The sequence below is a fragment of the Canis lupus genome, chromosome 24 (genome assembly GCF_003254725.2).
Source record: "Canis lupus dingo isolate Sandy chromosome 24, ASM325472v2, whole genome shotgun sequence".
Lineage (NCBI taxonomy): Eukaryota > Metazoa > Chordata > Mammalia > Carnivora > Canidae > Canis > Canis lupus.
The window spans coordinates 30,041,627-30,068,006 of NC_064266.1; the positions used below are offsets into that span (position 1 = coordinate 30,041,627).

General features: G+C 44.7%; 1 protein-coding gene across 13 annotated transcripts in view; it reads right to left on the bottom strand.

Annotated features, from left to right (window-relative positions):
• The window catches only part of PTPRT (protein tyrosine phosphatase receptor type T), a 1,044,320-nt gene that overhangs the window by 4,616 nt on the left and 1,013,324 nt on the right, over positions 1–26,380 (bottom strand). For 10 of the 13 annotated variants that reach the window (XM_035705866.2, XM_035705863.2, XM_035705865.2 and 7 more), the window contains 4 exons: positions 13,836–13,961; positions 12,783–12,946; positions 9,744–9,879; positions 763–8,847 (listed from right to left, as the gene is read on the bottom strand). In XM_035705866.2, the coding sequence (XP_035561759.2) occupies positions 8,794–8,847; positions 9,744–9,879; positions 12,783–12,946; positions 13,836–13,961 (480 nt within the window). In that variant the 3' untranslated portion in view covers positions 763–8,793. Of the gene's footprint in view, positions 1–762; positions 8,848–9,743; positions 9,880–12,782; positions 12,947–13,835; positions 13,962–26,380 lie in introns of those variants that run through there. The other 3 variants (XM_035705859.2, XM_049100205.1, XM_049100203.1) reach the window with 1 other exon arrangement.

The window sequence follows — 26,380 nt, forward strand, 5'->3', positions numbered from 1 at the left end:
CTCTGAGATGAGAGGGTTCAAGTCTACATCTGGCACCACTGGTGTGATACCTAATGCCAGCATTTATTGGAACATTGAAAAACAGATTCTTTGTCAAAGGTAGAGTATATTTCCATGTCCCTTGATGCCACAGCACCAGCTTTATCTAATGGGATGTTTCAGACAGGTCTCAAAGCAACTTCACATGATTGGAATTTTTTTGTTGTCTTCCTGCTATCATCGTGAGAAGAGTATGCCTAGGCTAGCTCGCTGTTGCCAGGGGGAGGATATGAGCTACATGGAGCAGAGCTTCCCTAGCCAAGGTGTCCTAGGCAAGCCTGGCCCAGAGTAGTCAGACACCAGCTGACCACCACAAATGATTGTTGCTTCAAGTCGCTGCATTTTCGGGAGGTATATTATGCACCAGTAGTTAACTTCTATATCCAGGTAGTTTGTTAATATGCAGATCTTGAAACTGTGACTCTGTAGGGGCTTAGAAATTTGCCTGTTAGTAAACTTCCTGAGTGAATTTTTGGACCATACTTGGGGGAAAACTGTTTTAGAGTCAACCTTTTTTTTTATGTATATTCATGGGAAAACTCTTAACATTTATGAACTTCCAACTTTCTCATCTGCAAAGAGGGGATAATACACATTTCCTACATTGTAGACATGAGGATTAAATGAACATAAAGAAACCCTAGGTTTTTCTCCTCTTCCTTCCCCTCCTCCTGTCTTCCCCTCACCCTCACCCAATCCCAGGAAGACACCAGTGCGAATATCTTTGGAAAACATGAATCTCAGGGTCACAGCTTTATTGTATAGATTTTCAACACAGCCATATTACAAACATTGTCAGGGAACATTTACAAGAATAAATAAGATGGACTTGCAGGTGTAAAAAGATTACACTTCACTGTAATGTACAGTCAAAAAATATATCTGATATTCATTGACCTGACATTATTTACCTTCTGCTTTTTTTAAGCTAGAATTGGAAAGGAAAAAAAAAAAAAAAAAAAAAAGAACATTGACAGCACAGTGCTGGCTTTTGGAAAAGTTGATTTATTTTGTTTTCTCTTCTCATACGTGCTTTATCTATCAAACACCCAAACTGTACAAGTGCAGGCCATTGGGATTCACGGAGAAGGCTGCAAACAGTGTGGAGACTTTGGTCTCATGCAATATCATATGCCCAGTGGATGTGATGATGTCAGTCTTCCTAGAGTCGAGTGGGAACCCCATGATGGCCCTTAGGGGGCGATGATGGTGTCCGGGAGCCAAGACAAGGGTAGAAGCCCTGACTCTTTCTTTGCCTTTTGTTGGCCAGTTGATGTAGGGTGAAAACAGAAGGTAGAAAAGTGCTTTTGAGTCTGACTGCCAAAATGGGTTAGCGTAAATTAACCTGGGCTAGACCAGGATCCACCTGGCAATGACACGGATGCCCTGGGGATGACTATAATTATGTGCCGACTGAGTCACTGTGCTTTTGCTTTTGCAGTCTGCTTCAACAGGCCTCAAGTAGGAAGGGGGGTAGAAGTAGCCTCTGGAGATAATGTGTGTGCAAAGCAAAGCCCTGCTCTGGGTCCTGCTTGGACCTTTGCTAGTTCTGGCTGTCACTGATGGCCTTGTTGGCCAGTGGGCCTGAACTATGGTTGGTCTCATCACAGATCTTGGTAGGCATTGGGTCTATGGCAAAGCAACTGTTCTTTCTGGACTTTCTTGTGATAACCAGCCAGGATAAGTCCTGAATATGGGGCCAGAGCAGCATCTCGGCCTGCATGGTGGGAAGACTTGGGCAGGAGAGTAGGGGACTTCAACCGGCACAAACCAAGCACAGCCTTGGCTTTGTGCTTTGTAGGAATAAAGGGGTTCAAATACAGTCCAAGCTCCATAACATATCACCCATCTAGGGTGGAAGGGAGTGAAAGGTCATCTCCTCAATGCTCTTTCTTCGCTTTAAAGTCTGGCCTCTGTTGGACCACTGCTGAGATGGGCAGCTCATACTCTCTGGCACACAGCCAGTTCTTCCTTAAAATCATCAAACTTCATGCATTGATCCTAGTTCCACTCAAAGTAGTGACCTGGGACTAGCAAACCATGCTTGAATTTTGTCCAATGATATATAGGCACATGGGCACTAACATTATGTCTGATCCTTTGGAAGTCTGATTTGACCTGGGAGGATACTGCTTGGCCCTCTGAGCCTCCAGACTGCTCTGGGGCTTTGATCCAAGGAATATCTTCCATCACTGATCTTCCATGGGAGGGATAGGGGTATGGTGAGCACTGAGAGCTTGTCAGATCATCCTATAGGAGGTCTATGGATTTGTATTCACAAGCCCAAGAGCACTGAAGTATGCTTACGGGGACTCATTAGTGCACCATTGGCAGGTTATTTCACATTCCCCTTCCTCCCCCAAATCTAAGAATTCCACTCACCAAGGAACCATGAATTATATGAATTACCCTGAGCTCCAGGATTTCATATCAGTACCTTCCTGCCCAATGCTCTACTGCCCCTGGACCCTTATTTTCTGAACATTCCAATCAAGAGTCAGAGTCTAAATCCCATCACTTAGAGCAGCTCTGAAGGATGTTCCTTGGTGATCCAGCCCCAAAGGGTCTTTCTTATAGACTCATCCTGAGTTTTCTCACATCCCTTATATCAGCCCCAATGGATCATCCCCAAGCTCTCAGCTAGGATGCTGGGTGTGGGGTCTTACCACTGTAGGTGCTGACTCTACCTCTTGGGGACCTAAAATTTATGAGTGAATGTGGAAGTGAATGTGGCCACTCTGATGACCTTTCCCATCTTTTCTGAGGGTGGGCAGGAGGCATGCAAGAGATGGACTTGGTCTCTAAGACAGTTGCACAGCCAGTGGTATGTAAAAGTCTACCTCTAGTTAGCCATAAACCAGTAGAAAGTCTTCTCCTGTTCATGAATATGGCTTAGACCTCTCTGCTGTGCTTCTGAGGGTCATATCTGTAACTCTGAAATATATGTCAGAGGACATGAGTTTAGCAGTCCCCTCCACTTTTTGCCATGTACTTCTCTCCCTGCTGCTCAGACTGTATATGACATCAAAAGCAGATCCTTGCTAGGTGCTGCCAATGCCATATATTTTTATCACTTTCAGTTGTATATACACAGAGAATCTTCAAATTGGAATCCTTGCACGGGAATATAGGAACAATGATGTATCTCACCTGGTCTCCTCTAGTTGGATTCACTTTGTCTTTTTCCTGTTTTATTGGTCTGTGATTTGGAGCTGGCATCATCAGCTGAGAAGGAGCTCTGACTAGTAGGATGGTGGGGAAAGCAGGTCAGGGCTTTGAGATGAAATGGCCATCTATGTGACTCAAGTTTCATCTTCTGATCTGTCCTGTAGCTGTGGTTGACACAGATATAGCCCAGCACAGTCTGTTAACATCCTGCTTATCTTCCTCTTGGGCTGGTTCATGTTTCCCATGGCATCACTTCTGACTTAGCGGGGTGCTGATGGCCTGTCTGTCTAGCCCAGGAATGGCTAGGTGCAGGCTAAAGGAAGGTGGTTTTCTTCATTCTGTTCTAAGGCAGTGGGGTGTAGGAGAATTATCATCTCCTTCAATATCTCTGGGTCTGGGTAGGACAGTTACTCCTGCTGAAATGACCTGGTGAGTGCCTCGCTATTCCTCCCTGGGCCTCACTTCTGCTGTCCACAGCTGCCTAACTAGACTGATAACTGTATGCACACAACAAGGATTCATACTGAAGCTGAGGAAGTGTGAATCCTAGGGAGAACATACAACAGGAACTAGTTTAGCAATGGGGAACAGACGATGAAGAAATAGGATTTGATTAGACAGAGGGAAAATTATCATCTTTTCTCCAAGACATTGAAACTTGGTCTAAAGTGGCATCTTTGCTCCTAGTGGTCCTGGCCAGCCCTCCCTGTCCCCTGTCCTGGGGACCACAGAAGTGACCACTTTGCCCTATATTCCATGTGCATCCTTGAATATTTCTTTTGGGTTCCAACTTCTTGACCTTGCCTTGCTGTTTTCTTACTCAAAGTTCTCCAAATCTGTGCCTTCTACGTGGCCGAGGCTCCTTTTTTCACATCTTTTGCCATTAATTGGTTGGCCCAACATTGTATAGCTAAGAATGGCCAAGCTGTGATTTGAACTGAAGACTATAAGCTCTTCCAACCAACTGCATGCCTCACCAAGGGATGAACTGTGCCATAATAATCTGTGCTTCCTGGCAGCACCCCTTCCAGGGCCCTGGCATGTTGCAGGAACCCATTATGTATGTATGTATGTATGATTAAAGTAAAGTGAGAAGCCTTCCAGACCCTAGCCCCTCATGTGAAGCATGTCCTTAGATTTGCCCACATTAGAAACCATGTGACTTCACCCAGACAAAGTCTAGAAGTCCCAGAATTCAGGAATCTGTTCAGAAAGGCTGTATACATCTTCTCCTTTTCCTTTAGGGTAATATGGGCTCAGCCTTCACCAAGGCAGATGAGCATATCCTCATCATCCTAGGATATGCCAATGGGTTCCTTCCAGCATCCAGCTGAAAGAAACTTGAGTTGAGATCAACCCATGAGTGGTGAGGTCATGGAACCCCCACACCAAAGCATCTATCTAGGGGAAGCTGAGCTGGTCTTAAACCTGAGTCTGGACCTGGTCTCATGAGGAAACAGTATGGCCAGACACTGTGATTCTCAGACTGGGATATGATTCCCTAGATTATGTCATAGTGGGTTGAGGGGACCAAAGCCACTTGAAGGACTAGGGCACATCATTTAAAAAATAGTCCTTTAAAGAAATTCAGGCACATTAGAGTGGAATGGAAGTATTGCATGAATTGTTAAAGTGAATCAAGAGACTAATGCAATTTTAGGCTTGTGTGCTTTGGGCTTCACAACAAGATCCACTGGGTTATCTGTTCCACTCTAGTCTTTGATGTTATGGGTAGATCCATGAGAAAATCTGAGACATCGTGGTGGAAAAATATTGTTTTTGGAGTCAGAAGAAATTTAATTGCTGGCTCGCCTAGTCACTAACTGGGGAACTGATTTCTCCTCTCTGAGCCTCTGTTTCCTCATCTGTAAAATGGTGACAATCATAAACACTTCTTAGAGATGTTGGAAGAATTCAGTGAGCTCCCAGGTTACAGTCCCCAACAAAGGGTCCCCTGGTTCCATGTGAAGGCTGACATGGGGTAGGCCATTGCTCTGGATACACGCACAGAAGAGGGCAAGCATTAAGAGCAATCTGATCCCTCCGTTCCCATGAAAGGAGGGTGCTGTGGTCATCTAGAGGCCCAGAAAGGGTGAAAGGGCACAGTGGAGGCAGAGCTAAGTTACTTCCTAAAGCCACTAGGCCACAAATAGACACAGGTTGGTAATAGTTCCTGGCTTCTCATTAGTTCCTCATATCTTCTGCAGAGCCCGTAACTAGGTGACCCAGAGGCTCTGTACTAAGCGGGGGGCAACTCTCTTTGGCATCCCAGAGAGAAGAGGCTGGCCCTTGCTGTGGAGGCTCAGAGAGCATGGATACTATTTTCCTCTGCATCATCAAAGGTAGCCCACCGTCTGAGTGGAGTAGGGTGGGAAGATAGGTTTGAGGGTGTTTGCTCTTATTTCCCAGGGACTGGATCAAGTCCAAGTTCCAGGGCACCAGTGCCCCATCTTAGGGGGAGATATCCCCATCACAAGCCTTAGTTTCATCCCTTGTTAACTAGCCTAAGACCTGTTCACTGTCCTGCCCTCTTTAGAGAGCGGCTGGGTTTTGAGAAGATGGGGGGCCCTTGTTGGGCTGGTTACCCCACCACGGCCTGTGTTTTTATAATTTCCCTTTTCCCTGAAGTCACATTTTAAATTCCTACCATTTGAAACGATAGAAGGCAGTGTCATTTTTATCTGCTAGCTCCGTCACCCCTTCTGGAGCAGAATAAATCTTAGGATTTGTGTGGATAGTTCCCCTCCCCCATTCAGCATGGATGAGCCATGATCTGAGAAAAGAGCATATGCCAGGCTGATTTGCTCGGCTATAGGCTCCTGGGAGGCTGTGTGGGCGCTGGCTGGAGCAGTGGCTGGGAGCCAGGGGGCCGGCTCAAGCACACTAGGGAAGGGACCCATCAAAGGAGAAGAGAGAGTTCGGTGGGGGGCTCCTCCGCTTTCCTTCACTTTGAGATGCTTCCTTTTGAACCTCCAAAGTGACAGCCTTTCCGTGATCAAGTCTGGTGTCCCTGGACTTTCAGACAGCTCCAGAGCCCATGCCAATGGGAACAGCTTCTGTGGGCTCCTTTCATATCCCATCCTCATGGGTCTGGAGGCCTGAATTCGTCACCCTGCTCCATGGTTGAGCAGAGATCCTGAGTTTCTCACAGAAGCTGAGTCTCATGATCCACTGCATATTTTGTTCTCGCAACAAAATAATGAGCAGACAGACAGACAGATGTGATATTAAAACGCACACACTGAAGGGAATGTTTTCACAGTGTCTGATGAAAAGAAAAGAGGCAGCCCCACTCGCCCCAGAGGGAGTCTTCTCTAATGGAGCCGAGCATATCACTCAGTAGCTCTGCTGGCTTCCCTGTTGCCCTCAAGGGTAGTCTATACTCTAAGTGAGCTCTCTCCTCCGTGCCCCAGCTCATCCCCTGCCACCCCTCCTACAGTGCTATGCTCCAGCTAGGTTCACTTCCCACCATACCACCTGACTTCCCCTGCTCCCCAGATGCGCCCCCATCCCAAGGGGTTTTCATACCTCTTCGTCATGGCATATCCAGATCCCTTGGACTGATTGCCTTTCTTCCCTTTTTCTACCTGTTGAGACCAAGCTGGAATGGATGCCATCTTCTCTAGGAAGCCCTAGGCAGGCAGAGTCTTGCTCCCAGGTTCATATAATACTCCTATGCTTCACCACCTCTGCACTGGGGTTCAATTTCTCCAGTATACAGTGAGCTCTTGGGTGCAAAAACCTGTGGCTTATTGAATTCTCTACTCCTCATCCCCTGTCTGGGGCTAGACAGCTTCCAAGTGGAGCTTTCTAGATCCCAGGCCACCCTGAGTTTGCCAGAAACTGTGCTTGAGCACCCAATGGAGACCAAGGTAGAGAGTGTGTCCCTGGCTGGAAGATCTCATAGCCTGAGGGAACACGCACCTGTTTTCATGGGCTAAGAAATTAGATGGGACTAGCTTTCCTGGGGAGCCGGGAATGAGTTCTGAAGATATATCTGAAATTCTGGGCTTCACGTAAGAACTCACATCAGAAAGAAAGAATTAGATATCCATTGTGGAGTTCTCTGCTTAGAAGTTTCTGGCCTTATTTTACCCTCCATAAAATAACTGCTTTGCTGAGAAAGATGAAGAAAATGGTGTGATCAAGTCTTATCACCAATGTCTGCCTGGTCAGAACCCAGAATTTCATCACTGAGGAAGATGCCTCAGTTTCCCCAATTGTAGAGATGATGACAGATTAGTAGTTCTCTCATGGGGGTTCTAGGACTGCGTGAGATGTCATATGGAATGTGCCAAGCCTGGCATACAGTAGGTGCTGAGCAAATACTGGTTCCCTGTCACTGACTCACCCACACTTTGGACAAGACCCTAGAGATCCTTGGCTTATTTTAAACCAAAGCATAACTAGGTCCACCTTGACCTTTCTCATGATGGCAGCTAGGGGTTTCTCTAGGAGGGGGTTCAAATTTGGAGATCCATGATGATGCACAAAGCTGGTATTTTATCAGCCCCGGAAACTGAAGGGACTATTTTCAGATTAGCCTGTCTCCCTACTCAATGGCAGTGCTGTTGCAGGGTGGGATCTTTTAAGGACATTGCCAGGAAAGATTACAGGCCTGAGAGATTTGTCTTATATTACACATTCAAACTTCCCTCCCCCTTTTATTTTGACATAACAGACTAAGATTTTACACTTCCAAAACAGTTTCTTTTCATACACATTTTGGAAAATAATCAAATCTTATCCACCCCCCAAGAGACAGAGGGTTGGCCAGAGCCCTGCCCCAGAGAGATGGTTCCTTTTCACAAAGACAAGGAAGAGCAGCAGAGTTCCATGCTCCCCCTTCCCACCAATTACAAAAAGCAAAGAGAACCTTTCTCAAAGGCTGTGGACACAGTGGGCTGGCCAGTGAGTGACAGGTCAAGGCCTAGGCTAGGGGAGGGGTACAGAACGGTATCGGGCCAAGCCCCATGCGGGTTAGGTGTGTGAGTGGGGGCCTCTGCTGTGGTCTCAGGAGCATCCCGCGGTCACGCTGATCCAGAGCGACAGGTGTCCAGTGCCAGAGAACCCTGAAGGAGACTGCAGGGGGCTAGCAGAGCAGGGACCCCCCTCCCTCCAAGAGCCCTAATCATTTCCACGACACAGAAGGGGAGAGCACACATCCCTTCCACTCCCAAGGACAAGTAGGGCAGGGAGGTGCTGCTGAGGCTGTCACTCCCCAACACTCACACAGGGGGCTTGCCAGGAGATTCGCAAACTTGAGAAGAGCAAAAGCAGGAGGTCTGGGAACCGAAAAATCCAGGGCCTTGCCACAGGAGCACTTCTGCACAGGCCTGTGGCCGCCGCTTGGTTGGGTGTGGAAGGGAGGCCTGGGCCTTTCAGAGCAGCACCTCCCACAGCTCCAGGAGAGCACTTGGAAGGTGCAGAGCCTACCACAGAACACGGGACCCTCCAGGCTTCTCCTTGGAGTTGGGCAGGGTGCCAGCTTTAAGCCCCTGAGCCCAGTCACCATTCACAGAAAGGGGAGGGGGGCACGTAGCTGCAGCAGCCGCTGGGCTCCGGCAGGCTCCCCATCCCATCAGGCTAAAAGGAGCTTAAATATTCCAGTGCCACCTCGTATACAAATTTATACTGTTCCTGCGAGGGGGGAAGGCAGAGAGGGAGCAGAGGGGGTGAGGAGAGAGATGAAAGGGAAAGGGGAAATGCATTTAGGTTAGAGGCACAGATTTTGGAGGAAACGTTATCTACCTCCACACTAACAGCCAACTCAAAATTATCCATGTAATTATCTGTCCCTGGACATCCCCCCAACTTCTGCTCAGTGCCTACATACACCCACGTGTTCCCAGATGCCGGTGGGGTCACCTCCTTCCTTTTCACTGTTCTGGACTCCGGTGCTTCTCAGACTGTAAGGTGTATAGGGAGCATCCAGGAATCTTTCTAAAATACAGACTGATGGAGTAACTCTGGAGTGGGTTTAGATTCTGCATTTCTAACAAGGGCCCAGGTGATGCTGACGCCGCTGGTCTGTGAATGAGAATCTGAGTAGGAGCACGCTTCAAGTAAGTCAAGACTCTTAGGTCAAAGTTCCCTGTGTGTGGTCTGTTCCCATCATTGCAGCGGCCTGAGGACCTGGGCTCTGTGTGCCCACTTACTGTCCATCCCTTTCTGCAAAGCGTCTGAGCCCTGCTTACACTGTAGCAAGTCGCATAAGTTAATTAGAATAGGATTGGACTGAATTGAAAATATAATTCACACTCTACTAATCCAGAATCCCTTCCCCTAAGCCTGAATTAGTGGTATCAGGGTTAGTGGTGTCAGGATTAATATTTGGGCTGCCCTGCAGGAAAAGAAAGTTGGTGAGGTTGGAGTGGAGGGGCGCAGAGTAGACAGCCATGTGCAAAGGATGTGGCCTGTCAGGACTGAGGATGCACCCAGCTGTTGGGGGTTTTTACTATCTGATGCCACTTTCTCCACATCAGGGGAACTAGGGTCAGGCCCTGGCTGTGGAATAAGCTTCCTGGGACACTCACCAGGGTCTCCACCATGTTGGATTTGTTGTTACGCAGTGTTTTCACGATGTGGAACACGTCAATGATGTTTTGCTGCTGGATCATCTCACACACGCTGCAGATGGCACAGAAGGTTCCACTGCGGCCGCCCCCATTTCTAAACACAGAGTGAAGAGGTGAGCTATATTCCTGGGTAAATCCCCTCCCCCCAGCACCTGCTGATCCTAAAGCCATATCAGCAGTGGTGGGGAGTGGCTGCCCCGGTAAAATGCAAAGTCAGGCTGTGGTGAAAGCCTTACTGGTTTGAGCCCCATTGGTGCCATGAATCTGCTCTGACTTTGGGCAAGTTGTTTCCTATTCATATAATGGAGGGGTTGGACTAGATGCTTTTTGAAAATTCAAGTAGCTGGATGTTTCCTTGGTTCTATGATCATGTTAAAGTCACCCATGGCACACTGACCCAAACAGTGCCTTTTACATGTGGTGCCTGCATCCCTGTCCAAAAGGATGTTTGGATCCTCCTACACATCGAATTAAGACAATGGAAGATCCTAGATGGTTTTCATTCTAGTGTTTTTCTATCCACTAAGGACGGAAACATCAGAGACATCTCTCTTAGCCTCAGGTTAGCCAGCCTAGGCTTGGAGATGGGGCTGGTGGGTCTGAGATGGTCTATCCTGAAACGACAGGTCTCTGTTTGGACACCCTGGTTTGAGCAAGACCCTGTTGATCAGGAGAGCAGAGCTAGAGAGCTCCTGGCAGGGTCACCTCTCTGTCCCTCCTGATGTTCCATGGCAGGGTCACCTCTCTGTCCCTCCTGATGCTCCATAGTTCATGTTCATGGAAATACCCCTCCAACTATTTATTGAAAGTCCATTTAGGAATCTGCCTGATTCGGAACTCCTGGGCATGTTACCAAGAGCAACTAATGATTTCATATAATGGCCTATATCTAAAGAACACCTGGATGGAAACTAAGGTGCTTGGTTTCCCAGATGTTTTATCTACAGGACACCCAACAAGCAAATGTTTTAAGTACTGACAGTACTTTCTATTCACTGGCCAGTGCCTGCATTTTGGTGTCTGTTGTGTTTTCTGGGCCTACGAAAATGCCAAGGTCCCCGATGATAGAAGGATATGCCTATGCTTTCCTAGTTACCTTGGCAAGGGGGCACATGGGTAAAAAGGTACTCCTTCAAAAAAATCAGGCTAAAAGATAATCACCCAGAGGAGGAGGAGGAAGGGGACTCCCCCCAGAAGGAGCGTTCTGAAGCAAGAACGATAGAATCCAAGAGGAAGAGGGGAGTGGGCACAGGTGTCCCAGGCCTAGTGGAGTGAGACCCTGGATGGAATGGGTGTGGCCATGTACTTAAAGGGGAGGCCACCTCAGTGTGTGGGAGGGAACTGGAGGGAGCAGGGAACCAGTTGCCAGTTTTGGGGATGTGGGCAGAACCAGCCTGGTCTGGTTAATATTACCTATCAACATGACACACCTCACAGCATCTTCCTGGTCCCTGGTTTGTGATTTGTGCCCTTTAGGAAGAAAGGATTATTATAGGTGGTGGCTGTAAGCTATGTGTGTGTGTTTCTCTGGTTTTCTTGATGTATGCATGCACTATTTTTAAGAAGGGAGCAATAAGCTGGTTTTGTAAGGATTGAACTTGATTCTGAGGTCAGTAAAGTGTTATTAATGCCTCCACTGGCTCCAGAAATATTTACTCTGAAGAGAGAAGAGCTTGCTCCTACCTCCTCTGACACAACATTTTAAAAGAATAGGGCCTGTTCCATCACCTTCCCCCAACCTCCACGTACTAAGCAGCAAAGGGAATGGTTGTCAGTCATATGTTGCATAGCTGTTATGGCTACACATGTGTTCTGTGTCCAAGATCTTTGCAGGATCCTTCTCTGAGGTCCCTTTATACTCCTCTGGCAGACTATGACACAGGTTCTCAGAAGTAATTACTTTCACAACATATACATACTTGCTACCATGATATTGTGGATTTGTATAGTGGTAGATGAACTGTATTTGTTCTCTAAATATTTTATACCAAAGCATGATGGGGCCTTAAGATGATCTAATTCAATATACCCACTGGAAAGATAAGGAAACTGAGGCCCACTCAATTAAGTAACTTTCTTGATGACGGATTGTCAGCCCCAGTCCCTTAAGGGTCCTGACCTCCACTGAACATTATGACGTCAAGGTCTATTTGCAAATCCCTGTGCTCTGGCCATGCCAGTTCTAAGATAGGAGGTAAAGGTTCCAGGGTGCCCCAGTAATGGAAGTATAAATACAGCCCACCTGAGCCCACAGAGCTGTGGGAGACAGTGTCCCCTGGGCCCTTTGCAGCCATCCATCAGCCTCTCAGGCTCCCCATGTCCCTGTGTTCCCTCTAAACCCACGGCAAGGGATGCCCCCCCAGGCCAGCATGGCCAATGAATCCTTTGGTTTACTCAGAGGCAATGTGGGTTAGCAGATGGCATATTAGCTTGGAGGCCAGTGGCTTTAAATCAAAGCTTCTCTCTTAACTTCCCGACCCCTTACCCTGTCTTGCCTCAGTTTTTCACTACAACGTGATAACATCTACTTCGCAGATAGTATTTTAAGATTCACTTAAAATGTCTGGCATCAAACTCAATCAACGCATGCTCCTCTCTTCCTTTCCTTCCTTAGGAGATAACTGGAGGATCTGGTCACTGGAACTCATTTCATCCTAGCTTTCTTGCAACTAACAGGACACATTGTGCTTCCTGCTGGGGAGTAGGGCTTATCTCCTTATTGGGCGTGCTGGGAAGTGGCCTGCCCACCTCCTATGTTCGTAAAGGCCACCAGGTTTTGCATCAATAACACGTCACACAACCTTAGTTCAGGGCAACAAACTGGTGACACCCAGTCCATGAAAGATTGTAATTCCTTGAATACACACTCCCTGGCTTTTAAGGGATGTTGAGATGTGGTGCAGTGAGGCATGCCTGTGGCTGGTGTTTGTGGCCAGTGGCATCCTCAAGGACAGACACCCTGTCACCCAGCACCCAGACAGCCCTCCTAGTACTCACAGGCAGTGGACCACCGTGCGCCCCTCCCTCCCGTCATACTGCTCCTGCCATTTCTCCAGCCGCCGGACCACTTTGAGCAGAGAGCGCTTGGAGGGGGGTGTGTCCCGGTAGGCGGGCCAGCCGATGTACTGGAGGTGCTGGACTATACGATATCCATCCTGAGGCTGAGAACAGAGAGGCCATTAGGGCTGCTTTTCCAGGGATGCAAGCCCTTCTGATGCCCTGGGGCTGCACCACTGTAGCGGGACACAGACTCAATGGGGTCTGTGCCGTGTCATCATGGGGAGAGTCACAGATGATCCCCATGCTCATCTTTATACCTTTGTGCACACTGATTCTCCAGCCATGACTTCCCTGCAGCCCCTCATCCTCCACCTCCCCCACCTGGAAAACTACTGATTTCCAAAACCCAAGTCAAATGTCCCTTTCCCTAGGAAAAGCCTTCCCTAACTCTACTGGGCAGAATTCATCTCCCTCCCCCGCCCACACCCCACACCCCGAGCTTCATGTTTTCAGAACATATCTCACCATCCCATTGGACAGTGAACTGAGTTCTGTTCGCCCTGGGCCCCCAGTAAAGACCAAAGTCTTTAGCCACTTCATAGACCACTAATCTCCCTCTCACCCAGCACTCCACCTAGCTGGTGAATTTTCCCATGGAAGCAACTAATTATTTTTCATCTTGGTGTTCTCAGGGTCTTGGTCAGTAAGCCCAAACCTTACTGGATCCAATCAAAGAATGCATCAACTCACGCCAAAACAAGACAACACAGTGGGGAGGCACTCATTTCTGAACAGTTTTGACTACAAGGCAGCAAGTGTGTCAGGGAACAGGGGGATGGCGGGCTGGATGTCTCCCCGTGCATCTCTCAGTGTCAGAGGCATTGTTGGGTGTGAAGCCGGAATCAGCAGAAGCATTGCTTCGCCGAGGAGGATGGGATTATCAGGAGGGCATGGCATACATTCCTGGCTGGGGTGCAGCAGCCTCTCCTGATAGCCTCCATCTGTTTTGGGGAGAAGCAGTGCAGGAAGCAAAGGTGGGGGTACACTTACCCGAGCCATATTGCAGATGCGGAATATTCTGTGGATGATGTCCTCATCAATGTCCGCAGACACGAACTCCACTTGGATGGGCCCGTAGCACCCGGAGGTCTTCTCGGGCCAGTACTGCATACAGAGCTGGGGCAGGGGAGAGGTCAGAGAGAGGCCGAGGTGAGGGTGGGGTGTTGGTCTCATTTATCGCCGAGCCCTTTCTTATTGCCTGCAGAACATGCTGGCTACAAAGGTAGAGTATTAGGTGAGAAATTTGACTCTGCTTCCCGGTTAGGGAGCAGCCACCCATTGCTGTTGGTGTTGCTGAAAAGTCAAAACTCTGAACACAGAAACACTGGACTTAAACATTTTTGCTATGTTGTTATCAAACCATTTGTTAGGTTTGCTGGGCCTCAGTTTCCTCCTCTGTAAAGCAAGGGGGAATAATACCTTCCATAAAGTGTTGGCCGGATTACAGCATTGAAGCAAGAGCAAGTACAGTTTCTAGTTCAACATGGATCAAGAAAAACTTCCCCATTCCCCCCCCCCCAAAAAAAAACTTTCCAGTGTTCATCTTACCACCAGATCATCAGTAGTTTATGAAACACACAGGTCTTGGCACCAGACATGCTTGGATCTCAATCCAGGTTCTGCTGTTCATTTGCTGTGACACAGGCCTGTTTTCTCTTACATAAGATGGGGACAGTTATGCTTACCTTGCACCAAAGATCATGTGACATGGTGCTGAGATATCTTGCCTGTGATCTTTCTTATTTTCCTGGAATTGGGAGTTAGGATCTACAGCTGAGAGCAAAAGGCAATGATTGCCCTTTGACCAAAGACAGTAGGTTTTCAGCCAGTGGTGGTTTGTTAGGGGACATCTGGCAATATTGGGAGATGTTTTGAAGGTCACACCTAGGGGTTGCTATAGGCATCTAGCATGTAGAGCATGCTGCTATCATCCCGCAGTGCATATGATAGCTCCTCTGAGACCAATCAGGCCCCAAATAGCAATAGGGCAGGGACTGAGAAACCCTGGTCTAAGATCCTAAACTGCTCCCTAAGTTTATAGTGCCATCAAGGAAAGACAGATAATTTATTTCTCTGTATCTGTTGAGCCATTAGATGACTTTGGTTGGAGATAGAATATTCAGATGGGTGGTAGGGGTTGTGGCTCAGAGAGGGGGGCAAAGCAGACTTCCTCAAATCCCTGGTTTCTGAGGGACATGGAGATAGACCCTGTCTGGGGTTCAGAGGGGAGCTAAGATTGCAGCTGCAGGCTTGCTGGGGACTGCCCCAGCATGGACAAAGAAGCCACATGTTAGACCATTGGGAAGTTACAAAAAAATGTACCCAAGACTCACGAAGACCTGCTAAGCCTTCTGGGAATAGCTTGGGATTGAGTCTTTCATCAGTAGCCACAGTCTATACTGAGCTTGCAGACAAGGAGCTAGATTGACGCTTGACCCATGGAAATCTGATGGCCCCCTATAGCCACCACGGAGGCAGGATCTTCATGAAAATGATCCTCTCCCTTTTGTTGAAAGAGAACAGCCAACTCTCCCTGGGTAGTCACATGCAAAAACATCTTTTATTTTATCCTTCCTCTAGAAGTAGAACCAGAATGGAAGAGCAGGGAGGAAGGAGGATATAGGAGAGAGAAAATAACCCAAATTCCAGCCTGGGAATCACATATCCACATGATGACCTACAGGCTAAACCTGGCCAGTTGGCTTATTTTGTAAATACGGTTTTATTGAAATACAGCCATACTTACTCATGTACATATTGTCTGTGGTTGCTTTCAAACTACAACAGCAGATTTGTGTATGAGAATACCCTGCATAATCTAAAATAGCCTGCAAAACCTAAAACATTTTCTGTCTGGTCCTTTACAGAGAAAGTTTGCCAACCCTTGACCTACAGGGTTGTTCCAAGGATAAAGGAGATGATACATGTGAAGAAAGCCCTTAGCATAGTGCCAGGCATGGAATAAGCATCTGCTCAATTCCAGTGATTCACAATATTCTGGAACCTATCAGTGCCCAGCAAACATAACCACCATAATGATAATAGCTAACGTACATATTTGAAGGATTCTTCTTATCATTCCTCTTAAATAGCAAAGATGAGCAAGGCCAGGTTTCATAATGGAATGGTGCCTTGCTTTCCCATCTCCATCGTGGGTTAATTGAGCATATTGAAAGAGAAGTTGGGTGTGTGTGTGTGTGTGTGTGTGTGTGTGTGGTGGGGGTGCTGGACAGTTATCTGCTGAGCTATGCAATAATGACAAACCCACAATTTGAACTTTATTTCTCTTTGCCATTGGCTCTTCTGGCTTGCAACCTTCACAGTAATGAGGGACTGATAGAGATAAGTCCGTGGCTGGCCAAAGAAATCAGAATTAATCAGAACTGCCCGTTAAAAAAAAAATAATAGCCTTTATCACCTGCACTGAATTGAGCCTTGCCAGAGGTTGGCTGTGATCCTGATGTGAGGTTCATGGGTCCTAGGCATCAGGGAAAGTCTATTACCCCCAATATTTTCAGTCCCGAGAGAAGGCGGAATGATTTGTCTCTTTTAATAAGATTTCCAGACCAATTTCTCAAGCTAATAGGTTTTACTATGCCTCAAACAAGACTCCTATATTTTGGGACATTTCTATGCATTTGATTTTCCAGGTCACTCTCCCATGATGCCCAGAGGGCTGGGGAAGGGTGCAGGGTCCTTCTAATCCTAAAGCGGAGTCATCCTTTCACTTGAGCTCCCTGATTTGTGAGACCGGAGCGGCAACAGTAGCACGGTGACACGCAGCCCAGTGATGTGTGGGCAGATGGGGTGTTTGAGCCGCCAAGCATCATCAGGTTTCCCGACAGCCATGGATGTTGCACATAGTCCAGGCATGGGAAGCAGGATAAAGAAGGGGGGGGGGGGAAGCCAGTGTTCTGTTTCTAGTGACCCTTTAGGGCTTGGAGATTATTCTCACCAACAAGAAACGTCCTCTGTGATTTAGCTCTGGGCTGTTCTGATGTCCAAGTGCTGGGATGATGCCTTGGTGGGCACTAACATTTTAGCCTGTGTCCATAGAGTAGCTCAAGGTAGTGGGGATCCTGCTCAAAGCACCCTGGGTTCAAGTCCCAGCCCTGATGCCCTTTAGCTGAGACTGGCCAAATCTTATAGTTTCTCTGGGTTATGAGTGGTTGGGAATCTTAATGTGTTACTTCGCACAGGGATCTTTAGTGATTCCTCAATCAATGTGAGCTATCTTTAGCAGGCAGTGTGGGGGATGGTCACTCACAACAAGGGGGATAAAGTGAAGGGATTTTTCTCCCTCCTACTTAATATCCTTTATGAAAAATTCTTTTTAGGGTAGTAACCCATAGGACTGCCCTCATGAAAATTCTTGATCAGCCAGCTTGGGGTAGCAGTGGGGGTGGGCAGCATCCTGCACATGGGGACACTGTTGTGTATGTCCAAGCAGAGAGAGCTGTGGGCTGTTATTAAGAGGGACCCAGGAGATGAGAAAGGTTGGGAGCATAGGAGAACCAGTGGAAGGGTGGAAGGTCAATCACTGTGTCATGTGGCCCCTCCAACCTGCTAAACATTCAGTAAATTTGTCATAACATGTATAAGGCTCAATGCACATGGAGGTTTCTTGAGGAAACCAGTGAGGAACTGAGCTTTGCTATCTAGGTGACACACAAAGGGAGCGGGAACCCCATGTGTGAACTGAGGAGTCTATGAGCACATAAGCACCAGGAATTTACAGAAATTTTGGGGAGGGAGGCTTATGGTTTCTTTCTTTTTTTTTTTTTAAAGCTGTCAGTATTAATATTTGAGTTTCTTTTTTAATTTCAGTTAACATACAGAGTTATATTAGTTTCAGGTGTGCAATACAGTGATTCAACCCTTCCACACATCACTTGATGCTCATCACAAGTGCTCTCCTTAATCTCCATCCCCCATTTCACCCATCCCCTGCCTCCCTCCCCTCCAGTAACCATCAGTTCTCTATAATTAGGAGTCTGTTTCTTGATTTCTTTCTCTCTTTCTCATTTTTTTTCCTTCTGCTTTTTTTTCTTAAATTCCACTTATGAGTAAAATCATATGGTATTTGTCTTTCTCTGGCTGGCTTATGTTGTTTAGCATTATACTCTCTAGCTCCATCCATGCCATTGCAAATGGCATGATTTCATTCTTTATGGCTGAATAATATTCCATTGTGTATCTATAGCACATCTTCTTTACCCATTCATCAATTGGTGGACACTTGAGCTGCTTCCATCATCTTGGCTGTTGTAGATGATGCTTCTATAAACATAAGGGTAAATGTTAATCCCATCGAATTAGTGTTTTCATATTCTTTGAGTAAATATCCAGTAGTGCAATTGCTAGATGGTTCTATTTTTAACTTTTTGAGGAACTTCCATGTATTTTCCACAGCAGCTTCACCCCTTACATTTCCTCCAACAATGCAAGAGGGTTCCCCTTTCTTCACATCCTTGTCAACACCTGTTGTGTCTTGTGTTGCTGATTTTAGCCATTCTAACAGGTGTGGGATGATAGCTTATGGTAGGCAGCTTGATTTGCATTTCCTGGATGATTAGTGATGATGAGCACCTTTTCATGTGTCTGCTGGTCATTTGTATATCTTTGGAGTAATGTCTGTTCATGTCTTCTGCCTATTTTTTTGTTTGTTTGTTTTTTGCTTCTGCCTATTTTTTAATTGGATTATTGTTTTTTGGGAGGTTGAATTTTAGAAGTTCTTTATATATTTTGGATACCAAACCTTTATTGGATGAGTCATTTGCAAATATCTTCTCCCATTCTGTAGGTTGCCTTTCAGTTTTGTTGATTGTTTCCTTTGCCGTGCAGAAGCTTTTTATTTTGATGTTATCCTAGTATTTTCTTTTTGCTTTTGTTTCCCTTGCCTCAGGAGACATATCTAGAAAGAAGTTGCTATGGCTGATGTCAAAGAAGTTATTGCCTGTGTTCTCCTCTAGGATTTTTATGATTTCCTGTCTTACATTTAGATCTTTAATCAAATTTGAAGTTAATTTTATCTGTTATAAGAAAATGGTCCAGTGTCATTCCTTGCATGTTTCTGTCCAGTTTTCCCAGCACCATTTGTGCACCATTTCCCAGCACCAGTTAAAGAGACTGTCCTTTTTGCCACTGGATACTCTTTCCTGCTTCATTGAAGATTAATTGACCATATAAATTGTGGGTTTATTTCTGCATTTTCTATTCTGTTCCACTGACCCATCTGTTTATTTTTTTGTACCAGTACTATAATGTTTTGATTATTACAGCTTTGTAATATAACTTGAAGTCTGGAGTTATAATGCTTCCAGCTTCACTTTTTGAAGATTGCTTTGACTATTGGGGTGGGGTCTTTTTGGTTCCATACAAATGTTAGGATTTTTTGTTCTAGTTCTGTGAAAACTGCTGTTGGTATTTTGATAGGCATTGCATTAGATGTGTATGTTGCTTTGGGTAGTATAGACATTTTAACAATATTTGTTCTTCCAATCCATGAGCACAGAGTGTCCTTTCATGTCTTTGTATCATCTTCAATTTCTTTCATGAGCATTTTATAGTTTTCAGAGAAGAGGTCTTTCACTTCTTTGGTTTGGGTTCATTCCTAAGTATCTTATTATTTTGGGTGCAATTGTAAATGGGATTGTTTTCTTAATTTGTCTTTCTGTTGCTTCATCATTGGTGTATAGAAATGTAACAGATTTCTGTCCATTGAGTTTGAATCCTGTGACTTTAATGAATTTATTTATCAGTTGTAGTTGGTTTTTTGGTGGAGTCTTTTGGATTGTCTATATATAGTATCATGTCACCTGCAAATAGTGAAAGTTTTACTTCTTCCTTACTGACTTGGATGCTTTTTGTTTTTGTGGTCTGATTGCTATGGCTAGGACTTCAAGTACTATGCTGAATAAAAGGGGTGAGAGTGGACATTCTTGTCTTGTTCTTGACCTTAGGAGAAAAACTCTCAGTTTTTCCCCATTAAGGATGATTTTGCTGTGGGTTTTTTCATATAAGGCCGTTATTATGTTGAAGTATGTTCCCTCTTAGTCTACTTTGCTGAGGGTTATTATCATGAATGGCACTTTGTCAAGTGCTTTTTCTGTCTGTTGAAATGATCATTTGGTTCTCATTCTTTCCCTTATTGATGTGTCACATCAATTGATTTGCAAATATTGAACCACCCTTGCAACCCAGGAATAAATCCCATTTGACCGTGCTGCATGATTTTTAAAAATATATTGTTGGATTCAGTTTGCTAGTATTTTGTTGAGGATTTTTCTATGTTAATCATAAATATTGGCCTGTAGTTCTCTTTTTTAGTGGTGTCTTTATCTGGTTTTGGTATCAGGGTAATGCTGGCCTCATAGAATGAATTTGGAAGTTTTCCTTCCTTTTCTATTTTTTTTTTTGTAATAGCTTAAGAGGAATAGGTATTAATTATTCTTTAAATGTCTGGTGGAATTTGACTGTGAAGCCATCTGGTCCTGGGCTTTTGTTTGCTGGGAGTGTTTTGATTACTGATTCAATTTCCTTGCTGATTACTGGCTTATTTGAATTTTTTATTTTTCCTGCTTCAGATTCAGTAGTTTATATGTTTCTAGGAATTTATGCATTTATTCTAGATTGTCCAATTTGTTGGTATATAGGTTTTCATAATCTCTCATGATTGTATTTCTGTGGTGTTGGTTGTTATTTCTCTTCTCTCATTAGTGATTTTATTTATTTGGGTACTTTTATTTTCTTGGTAAGTCTGGCTAGAGGTTTATCAAATTTATTGATTTTTTTTTTCAAAGAACCAGCTTCTGGTTTCATTGATTGGTTCTATTGTCTTTTTAGTTTCTGCATCATTTATTTTTCTAATTTTTATTATTTCCTTCCTTCTGCTGGTTTTAGGTTTTGTTTGCTGTTCTTTCTCTAGCTCCTTTAGGTGTGAGTTAGGTTGTTTATTTGAGATTTTTCTTATTTCTTGAGGTAGGCCTATATTGCTATAAGCTTCCCTCTTAGAACCACTTTCATTGCATCCCAAAGCTTTTGGACCATTATGTTTTCATTTTTGTTTGTTTCCATATACTTTTTGATTTCTTCTTTGATTTACTGGTTGACCCATTCATTGTTTAGTAGCATGGTATTCAACCTCATGCGTTTGTGATCTTTCCAGAGTTTTACTTATGGTTGATTTTTAGTTTCATAGCGTTGTGGTCAGAAAAGACGCATAGTATGACTTGGATCATTTTGAATTTGTTGGGGCTTGTTTTGTGGGCGAATAGCTGATCTTTGGAGAATGTTCCATGTACAATTTGTAAACAATTTATATTCTGTTTCAGAATGGAACGTTCTGAATATATCTGTTAGACCCATCTGGTCTAGGGTGTCATTCAAACCCACTGTTTCCTTGTTCATTTTCTGTTTGGATGATCTGTCCATTGATTATTGGGTAAGTGGGGATGTTAAAGTTCCCTGCTATTATTGCAATGTTATCAATTAATTCTTCTATGTTTTTTCTTAACTGATTTAAGTTATTTGGGTGCTCCCATGTTGGGTGCATAAATATTTACAATGGCTATATCTTCTTGTTGGACTGTTCCCATTACTATTATATAGTGCCATTCTTTGTTTCTTGTTATAGCTTTTGTTTTAAAGTCTATTTTGTCTGATATAAGTATTGCTACTCTAGCTTTCTTTTGACATCCCTTTGCATGGTAGAGGTTTCTCCATCTCCTGACTTTTGATCAGTATATTTAGGTCCAAAATGAGTCTCTTGTAGGAAGCATATAGACAGGTCTTTTTTTTTTTTTAATCTCTCACCTTATGTCTTTTGATTGGATCATTTAGTCCATTCACATCCAAAGTAACTACTGATAGATATGTATTTATTGCCATTTTATTACTTGTTTTGTGATTGTTTCTGAAGATCTTCTCTGATCCTTTCTTGTCTTTCTTTCATATTTTGCTGATTATTTTTAGTATGTTTGGATTTCCTTCTCTTTATTCTTTGCAAGTCTATTAGAAGTTTTTGATATATGGCTACATTAGGTTTGTATATAACTTCTTTTGCAGATAGAGGTCTATATTAGATTGATGGCCATTTAAGTTTGAAACCATTCTTTACTCCTCTCCTCCCCACATTTTTGGTATATGTTATTATATTTTATATGCTTTTTAAAAGTTCCTTGACTGAAAATTTACAGAAATATTCATTTTCACTGCTTTTTTGTTTCCTACCTTTATAACTGTCACTTTTGGTCTTTCCTTTCCACTCAAAGAGTCCCCTTTAATATTTCTTGCAGGGCCTGTTTAGTGGTCTCAAGCTCTTTTAGTTTTCATTTGTCTGGGAAACTCTCTCTCTCTCCTTTATTTTGAACAATAGCCTTGCTGGAATAAATATTCTTGGTTGCAGATTTTTCCCAATCAGTACTTTCAATATATCATGCCACTCTCTTCTGGCCTGCAAAGTTTCTGTTGAAAAATCTCCTGTTATCCTTATGGATTTTCTCTTATAAGTTACTGTTGTCTCTTGTCTTGCTGCTTAAAAATTTTTTTTCTTTATCAATATATTTTGTAAGTTTAATTACAATATGCTTAGTATGAATCTGCTTTTGTTGATTTTGGCTGGAGTTCTCTGTGCCTCTAGAATCTGGATATCTGTTTCCTTCCCCAGATTAGGGAAGTTTCCAGCTATTAATTCCTCAAATAAATGTTCTGCTCTTCTTTCTCTCTTTTTCTTCTGGGGCCCCCCATTATACGAATGTTATTACATCAGATGGAGTCAGTTCCCTAAATCTATCCTCGTTTTGCATATTTCTTTTTTCTCTCTTTTGTTCAGCTTCATTATTTTCCATTAGTCTGTCTTCTAGGTCAGTAATTCATTTCTGCTTCTTCCATCCTTGTATTCATTCCACCAAGCATGTTTTTCATTCATTTAGCCCTTTATCTCTGCTATGTTATTCCTTATCTCTGTGTTAAGGATTTCATTGATGTCCTCCACCTTCCCTTTTAAAAAATGATTTTATTTATTCATGAAAGACACAGAGAAGCAGAGACATAGGCAGAGGGAGAAGCAGACTCCCCATGGGGAGCCTCATATGAGACTTGGTCCCAGGACCCCAGGATCACAACCTGAGCCAAAGGCAGACGCTCAACCACTGAGCCACCCAGGTGCCCCTGTCCTCCACCCTTTTCTCAAGTCCAGTGAGTATCCTTTTGATCATTGCTTTAAATTTTCTATCATGCATGTAACTTTTATCTGTTTTGCTTAGATCTCTGGCTGTGGCCTTTCCCTGTTCTTTCATTTGGGATAAATTTCTCTGTCTCTTCATTTTGTCTGCCTCTTTGTGTCTGTTTTCTGTGTTAAGAAAGTCACTTGTGTATTCTCTTAAAAGTAGTGATATTATGAAAAAGAGATCCTGGAGTGCCCTGCAGTGCCCTGCATTGCAGTGTCCCCTGTTCACCAAAATCTGGCACTTCAGGAGAGTTTCCTATGTTTTTTTGCTTATGCCCTGCTGTTGTGTCTGAGTCACTTTTCCTTTCAGTGCAGTTGTCTGTGCTGACTCTGCCTGTTGTGGTCTGTGCTTCTCTCTGGTGTTAGTGGGACTCAAGCACCTCATTCCAAGGAGGTATGCTCCTGGGGAACTTGGAGTGGGCCAGTGGTGTTAGCAAAATTTTTGCTGGACCACCAGTCCTATGCTGGATATCTTGAAATGCTGTGGCAACTTGGGGCTGTATGTCGGAGCTGGTGGGGGCTGTGTGCCAGGGCTGTCTGCCAAGGGTGCAAGACTGGAAGTGGTGTAAGAAGGTGGCTGGGTGCAGCTGAGCCTGGTGCACAATGGTGGCTGTGAGTGTGTGGCAGGGCATGGCATGTGATGGCAGCTGGTTACAGCCCACAGCGGCAGCTGGGGGCATGGTGCTGTGCATGGCACACTGAGGCTGCTGTGCACCTATCAGCTGGTCAGGGCATATGTGCAGCTTTAACGAAATTTACCCTGAGCCTAGGGCAGAGGCCAGCAGGCTTCGAGTGGGTGAGTCCTCAGGAGAACTCATGGGGGTAGCGTACTGCCAGCAGGTCACACAGAAGTGTCTGTGCAGCCCAGTGTCCCACAGGTGGCTCTGTGTTTATGCTGGGGGATAAGGGAGGAACATGGTGCCTGCCAGGTCCCTCACTTTCAGAGAAGTCCCACAATACACTCCCAAATCAGTATGAACAGACCTGTCTCCCATTTGCCCTGGTATATAAAATGTTGCTTTAATTTGCTTTTCTGTGCAGGCTGCTGTCTCTTTGAGGCTGCTGTCTCTCTCCAGCTTTCACTTGCCCTCCTGGCTGGCCCAGTGCTGAGTCTGCTGCCTTTTAAAGCTCACAGAATTCAATCCCTCTGGTTTTTATTACACACACACACACACACACACAAACACACAAACACACACATATTTTAGAGTGAGAGCACAAGTCGGGGTTAGAGGGCAGAGGGAAAATTTTAAGCAGGCTTCATGCCTATAGCCTGACTCAGGGCTTGATCTCATAAGAGATCATGAGAACACAATCTGGGTTGAAATCAAGAGTCAGATGCTTAACCAACGGAGCCACCCAGGCACCCCAGCCCCTCAGGTTTTTAACGCCAAATGTTATGGAGATTAGTTTTCCCTGGGTGAGTTCCCTGGTGTAAGGGCTCATTTCTTTGCTCTCTCTGCACATGCAGCTCTCTGTATCCCAACCTTTCATATGCAGCTTTTTTCTATAAGTAGGTGTGAAGTTTGTTCTGCCAGTCTTTGGATCACTCTGTGACTTGTTGGCTTGGGATGTAGATGATACCTAGTTGAAGATGTGGGACAGGGTGAGAGCTCAGGGTCTTGCTACTTCTCCATCTTCCCAAGCTCCTTAGAGATCTATGGTTTCTTAAGGTCCTGGAAAATGGTGGAGGGTTCAAGGAGGCCCACTTGGTTCTAAGACTATGAGAACCCAGGTGACCTGGGGCTGCATGTACAGTCGATGCAACTTTGGCATTTTTTTTTTTTTTATTTAGTTGAAAATCTTTTGAAGTGGCTTTCTCCAAGAATAGGTTCCAATTCTCTCTAGCCTAGAGTCTGCATGGCCCTTTCCCACCTCATGTCTTGGCACCACCCCCCTCCTTTTCTTACCCAATAGACTAGGGAGGGATGGTGTTGCCTTCTCGAAGGGAGGGCTTCACACCACTGCAGATACACACAGTCAGTCTTGCTGATCACACCTGGGAGGGGAAGCCAGTTCAGTTGCTGCATATGATTCAGAAATATCCATGCTTCTTCCAGAAAAGCAGAGGGGCCTTCTGCTATTTATTGTCAGAACAAGTTAAACCAAGCATGTGTGAACGGCCCTGGAACAGCTGCCATACATTATTCCACCTAGTGATCTCCATAGCTCTTTGGACCATGAAAAGATGTCCTTTGGGAGAGCAAGTTCACACGTGAAATGTAACAAATGTGGAGGTAGCCTCACTGTTGAACATCATTTTCTTGCTGATGGAATCAGAAAGCTTGTTAGTTGCTGGAATAAACATGTTCTGATGAGTTGAATGAAAACTAGCATATGGGCCTATTTTTGGAATCAACAATTTAAAAGCACATTTCAGTGCACCTTAGTTATGTCTTTTGTTAATTAAACAATACTTTGATAAGATGGAAAGGCCAATTAATATCACAGTTTCAGAAATGAAGGACTCTCCTTATTCCAGGTTCGTAGTAGGGGAAATCAATCCTGGGCCACTTAAAGGTGAAATTGAATTAATATTTCTAAGAGAAAAATGTGAAAGTTACCTGAATTGGTTTCAAAATTTAGATCAGTGATTATAAAATTCCTTTAAATAGATTCTATAAAGAACCAAAATCATATAATTGGCTAGCTAAGGAAGACAGATTGAGGGTGAGGTGGCAGGTACAAAGCAAGGGGCAGAGAGAAAGAGGCACATGACTGGTGATTAAAGCACATATGCCTCTCAACAGCCCCATGTGGTGAATAATGCAATCTCTGTGTAGTGGGGGAACTTACTTATGACAGTTGCATTGGAGTCTGAGGAGAAAGGGAAGGATTTTAGAAGAATATTTACAGAGGATGTAGAGTGGATGGCAAAGTCGCAGGGCAGGCTTCAGAAAGAGGTATTGAAGAGAGAGCTCAAGAAGGACTTCTGGTGAAGAAGGTGTAGTAGTGGACCCAAATATCACCTTGTTCTGTGAATACAACTAGATACCACTCACATTAAGTGCAGATAATGCAGAAAACAACCTGAAGACTGGCAGAACAAATTCAACAACTAAATGTAGAGGAGAGGCCACATCAAAGAGGGTAGGAAGGGAAGAGATGGGGTAGGAGCTAAACTGACTCACAGGTCATCCTTGGGAAGGAACTGTGGGTGAGGAGAAAAGAGAGGAACAAAGGATCATAACAGGGAGCCCAAATGGGGGAGGTGAATCCTCATAGCATTTGGCTTTGAAACCAAACCAAATTTTCTGAGTTCTTACAACTAGGAGGACTTAAAGCCTGGAATTTTAAAAATCAGCAG